The sequence below is a fragment of the Excalfactoria chinensis genome, chromosome 11 (genome assembly GCF_039878825.1).
Source record: "Excalfactoria chinensis isolate bCotChi1 chromosome 11, bCotChi1.hap2, whole genome shotgun sequence".
In the NCBI taxonomy this organism is placed as follows: domain Eukaryota; kingdom Metazoa; phylum Chordata; class Aves; order Galliformes; family Phasianidae; genus Excalfactoria; species Excalfactoria chinensis.
This window is the reverse complement of record NC_092835.1, coordinates 14,587,026-14,592,853: the sequence shown is the minus strand read 5'-3', so window position 1 is coordinate 14,592,853 and position 5,828 is coordinate 14,587,026. Positions and strand designations below refer to the sequence as shown.

The 5,828-nt window shown below is 60.8% G+C and overlaps 1 protein-coding gene across 1 annotated transcript; it reads left to right on the top strand.

Moving 5' to 3' along the window:
• Window positions 1-2,160: 2,160 nt before the first annotated feature.
• Window positions 2,161-4,922, top strand: IRX3 (iroquois homeobox 3). Its single transcript, XM_072346804.1, has 4 exons — window positions 2,161-2,382; window positions 2,627-3,734; window positions 4,069-4,135; window positions 4,505-4,922. Exons 1-4 carry the CDS (start codon window positions 2,161-2,163, stop codon window positions 4,557-4,559), a joined length of 1,452 nt encoding a protein of 483 aa, XP_072202905.1. The 3' UTR covers window positions 4,560-4,922.
• The last annotated feature ends 906 nt before the right edge of the window (window positions 4,923-5,828 follow it).

The window sequence follows — 5,828 nt, the reverse complement described above, 5'->3', positions numbered from 1 at the left end:
GCCCCGCTGCGCTCAGGAAAGTTGAGGGCGGACGAGGACGGGGGGTGCGCTCCGCGTTTCGCTTTTGAATTACGCAGAAATAAACGTACAACCGAATTTGGTGTTGTTATCTCCATCGCGTCGTACCGTCAGAACCCATTACGGGAGCGACGTTGAGTGGAAGAAAATAAATTCCGCCCCAACCTTGCTTTGCACTAGATTAGCAGATAGGAAATGCTATAAAGATGAACTTAATACGATTAGAGATGTTTCCTACAGATTTTCATATATTGATTCGTGGAATTTTAATTCCGGAGCTTGCTTTGCTATAATCCGCATTTATTACAAGCCGATAGAGTTTTATTATAGCCCGCTATCAAGGTCGATTCCCTTAACTGTGTAATCTGACATGAATTTCATTTTGAAGGAAACTCAGTTATAAAAACCCACCGTGAGGACGCGGAAGGAGCGTTGCTATGAGAGAAACCCACCCGAGTTTGGGGACGGAGGGCGCTGGTGGGAAGAGCCTCAAAACTTTACAGTACAAAGAAATATACAATAAAAACCGAAAAAGGAACAGCTCCCCCCTTCCCCCCCCCCCCCCCCCCCCCGGGTTTCCAAGAGCAGAGAACGGCGCTCGGTCCCCCCCCCCGGGCCGGGTGCCCCCCTCTCCTCCGGCCCTGCCCGCCCGGGACGCCTTCGGGGGCCGCGGTTGGGGGGTGGAAGGAGGGGGGCGAAGTGAAGGGAGAGAGAACTGAAACTTCACGTGTGTCGGCCACAAAAAGCCTGATCCAGTAATTAAAGCACATCTCGCCTCCCTCCCCATGGCTCCTTCCAGCACTGCCTTTGCCAAAGCAGCACGTTCGGGTCCTTCCTTCGGAGCCTTGTAGTGATTCAGAACAGAGGGAATAAGCAAAATGATCATAAATTTCCTAATTAGAGATTTCGCACCAAGACAAAAAGGTGTTAATGAGTTTAATTCCAGCGCCTGTCATTGTCCCTTTTTTCACACCACTTATTTACTAATGGCCCAGAGGGCTGCTCCCGTCTCTCCTTTGTTAAGATTTTAATTTGCCTCCTTTTCTGCCTTTGATGTAAAATTGTGACCTACAACTCTTTGAAGTCCCTTATTAGGAGGAAAATTAACTTCGCTTTTCTACTGTATCTGCCCACTGTTCGTCCAGACAAACGCAAAGAGCTCCTTCCAGACTCCGGACAGCGGGAGAACGTTCAGGGTACCTTTGGAAATGCTTATTTTTTAAACTGTTCTTTCTTAAACGGAGGGCACTTTTAAAGCTGTATTGGACGATGAGACCGCTGGTAGAGCCGGGGAGGGGGCGAGGTGGGAATATCTTCATAAAGAGCCCCAAACGGGCAGCGCAGGGCTGTACATCTGGAAAGCTGAAAGCGCCGGGGGGGGGGGGGGGAGGTGGAAGGGGGGGTAGGGGGGGACAGGGGGAGCCTTTATTATTAAACGTCACAACTTCTGCCGTCCCTCCCGTGTGCCACTCGTGGCCGACACCCGGCATTGAGAAGGGAGGGGGGGGGGTCCGGGAGAAATTATATCTAAATCTGTCTCTATATAATTAGAATGCCATGAGGCAGGGTTAAACCTCTGTAAAACACACAACTGATTGGCGATTGCTAAAACGAGATTGGAAAGCAACTCAAATAAAAGAGCGCGACGTCAGTAAACAGATTTAGAAAAAAAAAAAAAAAAAAAGAAAGAAAAAAAAAAGAAAGAAAGAAAGAAGGAGCCGGTGACAAACCCGGCGAGAGCAGCTCCGGGCAGAGAGAGAGAGAGGCAGAGGGAGAGAGAGAGAGAGAGAGACTTAAAAGAAATAGGAGGGGCTTGCGGGAGACTAGAAATGTCAATCAGAGCCCGGAGTCCCAATAATCTCAGGCAATCTGTTAGGACCTGACCTGGGTCCACTCAGATCAATAGGAAAAGTGCGAGAAGAAAGCAGCGCGCGGCGCGCAGCGCGGCCGCAGCCAGGCGGGAGCCGCGGCCTCCGAGCTCCGCTCCCGATGCGGCCCGGAGCCGGCGGCGGGCGCTGAGCGCTGAGCTCTGCCGGCGGCCCCGCGGCCAGCCCCGCCGCTCGCTGCCCTTTCTCTCCCTTCTTCCCTTCTGCCCCCCCCCTCCCTACCCTTCCCCCCTCCCCACCCCCACCCCCCCGCACCATGTCGTTCCCGCAGCTGGGCTACCAGTACATCAGGCCGCTGTACCCCGCCGAGCGCCCGGGCAGCGGCGGCTCCCGAGGCGGCGCGGAGCTGGCCCCGTCCGGGACCCTTTCCAACGTGCTCTCCTCCATGTACGGCGCGCCCTACGCCGCCGCCGCCGCCGCTCAGGGCTACGGAGCCTTCCTGCCCTACGCCGCCGAACTGCCCATCTTCCCGCAGCTGGTAAGAGTTCCCCCCGGGGCCGGGGCGGGGGGGGGCCGGGAGCGGGGCGCTTTGTTCCCCGGGCCCGGCCCGGCGCGGTCGGACGGTGCGGGAGCGGAGCGCGGCGCGGGGCCCCGGCGCGCCCGTACCGAGCGGCGCGCCCGGAGGTTCCGCGGCGGCGGTGCGAAGGAGCGGGTCGGGCCGATCCGGGGCCGTTCGGACCCCGCGCCGCCTCAGCCCCGCTGCCCCTTCCCTCTCGCTGCAGGGCGCGCAGTACGAGCTGAAGGAGAGCCCCGGGGTGCAGCACGCCGCCTTCCCGCACCACCACCCCGCTTTCTACCCCTACGGGCAGTACCAGTTCGGGGACCCGTCGCGGCCCAAGAACGCCACCCGCGAGAGCACCAGCACGCTCAAGGCCTGGCTTAACGAGCACCGCAAGAACCCGTACCCCACTAAGGGCGAGAAGATCATGCTGGCCATCATCACCAAGATGACCCTCACCCAGGTCTCCACCTGGTTCGCCAACGCGCGGCGGCGGCTCAAGAAGGAGAACAAGATGACCTGGGCCCCCCGCAGCAGGACGGACGAGGAGGGCAACTCCTACGGCAGCGACCACGAGGGGGAAGAGGACAAGAGGGAGGACGAGGAGGAGATCGACCTGGAGAACATCGACACCGAGAACATCGAGAGCGCCAAGGACGAGCTGGAGGACGAGCTGCAGGACGCGGACCTGCTGCACTCCGACTCCAAGACGGACTCGGAGGGTTCCGAGGGCTTCGAGGACCTGCCCGGCTCCGAGGAGCGCTACCTCGGCCCGGCCGCCGCAGCCGCCGCGGAGCCGCTCCGCCTCCGCCACCACCACCTCCGTCACCACCGCCACCACCGTCGCCCGCCCTGCGACTTGCCCTCCGCCGGCCCCGAGCCTCCGCCGTCCGCCCCGCCGCCGCCGCCGCCGCCGCCGCCGCACCTCTCGCCCCCCTCCTCCGCCTCCTCTTCGGCCGCCTCCTCCCCGACGGACGCCGCTTCGGCCGGCACCGTGCCGAAGCCCAAGATCTGGTCGCTGGCCGAAACGGCCACCAGCCCGGACAACCCCCGCAAGTCTCCCGGCTCCCCGCCGGCGGCCGCCCCCCAGCCGCTGCCGCTGCCCCCCCCGCCGCCCCACAGACTCGTCTCCTCCTGCCCGCTGGGCAAGTTCCCCAACTGGACCAACCGCGCCTTCCCGGCCGCCTCCCCGCACCACCACGCGGCCCCGCACCCGCTGGCCTTACTGAACACTCCGCACCTGCTGGGGCTGGGGGCCACCCCCGCCGCCGCCGCCGCCGCCTTCCCGCGGCCCGCAGAGCAGGCGCCGAGCGCGGAGCCCCCCGGAGCAGGTGACCGCTGAGGGACGCGCGGGGCGGGCGGGCGCTGCGCTCGGCTTCGCGGCGGCCGTCGGGCGCAGGTGGCGGCGGCGGGCAGGCCGTGCGCGGGGATTGCGCGGGGATTGCGCGGAGGGACGCGGAGCCGGGGCAGGCCCGGCCGTGCGGGCGGCTCTCGGCTTTTCCCCGTTTGGTTCTTTTTTACCCCCTCGAGACGGCGGGGCCGCCGTCGTTTTTGTCGCGCGAGCAAATCGGCGAGGAGGGATCTCGAGTCGAGCGGCTGAATTCAGGGATGGGGCCAACACGTCGGGGGCTATAAAGGAACGCTCTGTTTTTCTTCTCTTTTTAGATCGATCTAGTGCCTTGGAAGTAGAGAAAAAGTTAATAAAGACAGCTTTCCAGCCAGTGCAGAGGCGGTAAGAGACTGCTCCGGCGGTGCGCGGCCGCTCCGTGCGGCGCTTCCCTCGGCGGGGCCGCTCCGTGCGGGCTGCGCCGCGGTCGGGACCGGAGGGCAGCGGCGGGCAGAGCGAGGCCGGGGAGGGAATGCGGGGGGCAGCGCGGGGCTTTGCTGGGAGCGGCCCGAACGGCCCCGCTGTAGCCGAGTGGCCGCAGCCTCTCGCTGTGCCGCCCCTACAACTTGTTGTGTTTCGAAATGATTTCCAAATACCACCGACAAAAATAGCGCTTACTTCTAACAGCAGAGCCCACGGCGGCCCAGCCCGAGCTGAAGCCAATTAAATCTATTTTTTTGTGTGTGTGTATGTGTGTCGTTTTTGTTTTTCCAGGCCCCAGAACCAGCTCGATGCCGCCATGGTTCTATCGGCGCTGTCATCGTCTTAGTTCATTTTTTTTTTTTATCGTTGTTGTAATGATTGTAAAAAGAAAAATCTCTGTATAGTTACGACGTTACGCATGTCCGTATGGGGAAACTAAAAAGAAAAAGGAAAAAAAAAAAAACAAAACGAATAATAATAATAATAATACAGCCCCGCTTCTGTGCTCCCCCCGGGTACCGGGCCGTGCGGTTGGTTGGTGGAAGTCCCGTGAGCGTCCGTTCGGTGTCTCGGTCTTTATTATTATTATTTTTTTTTTTTTCCCGGTTGTTTTGTTTGGTTTTGTACATACCGTCAAACCTGTACATACGTGTGAACCAAATTGTACGAGAAAGTTATCTATTTTTGGCTAATAAAGACACGGTTGCCACTTTGCCTACAGCCGCCTCTCGGCTCCGCGGTCGCTGCTTGCGGGGCCGGGCGGCTAAGGGAGCGCCGGGGCGGGTTGAGAGCGGGGCACGGCCGGCTGTCCCTGGAGCCGCAGCGCCCCCTGGCGGCGGCCGCGCGGGGGAGGCGGAGGGCGCTGCGGGGCGCTCGGAGAGGGGGATCGGGCCGGCCGTGCCCCGCAGGGAACCCCGCGCTGCGTTCGGCCCCCGCGCCCCGTCCCGCAGTGAACCCCACGGCCCCGGGGTCGCTGCGTGACGGAGAGGCGGGGGGTGGGGTAGGGGGGGGTGCGCGGGGCTCGGCCGGAGCTGGGATGAAGTTAAAGTACAAACAGAAGCACATAGCTGACATGCTTCAAGTTGAGACAGTTGGAGATATGCAAATGTGCGGGGCTGCGCGGTATTGACATTTTGAGGCCACAGTGATCGGAATGTATTATTTATAGGAGCGGGTTGCGCTAGGCCCATAAACTGCATCTTACGTCTTCGGCGTCAGTAGGCAGCAATACTAGAGTGTGTGTGTGCTCACACCTATATCCGTACGTGTGTGTGCGTATCGCGTGTCCCGCAGCCCCGTCCCCATGCAGGCCGCGTGCCCCAGTGAGGCCCTCGGTCCCATTCCCCCCACGTCCCCTTCTCACATACGTTCTCTCCGGCCCTGGAAACGCGTCTGCCTCCTCGCAGTGCTGTCCCTCTGCCAGGAACCGTTCCCTTCCTGCGCTCCGACAGCTCCTGAAACGAGGGGAAGCTCCGTGGGTGGGTGCCGGAGAGCGGATTGTTTCTCATGTAAATGTTACCCTGTCTCTCTGCACTTTGTATCTTTGCTTTCCCCTTTGCCAGTTCTTGCTGAGGGAAAAAGAAAAGGGGAAAAAAAAAAAAGATTAATGGCATGT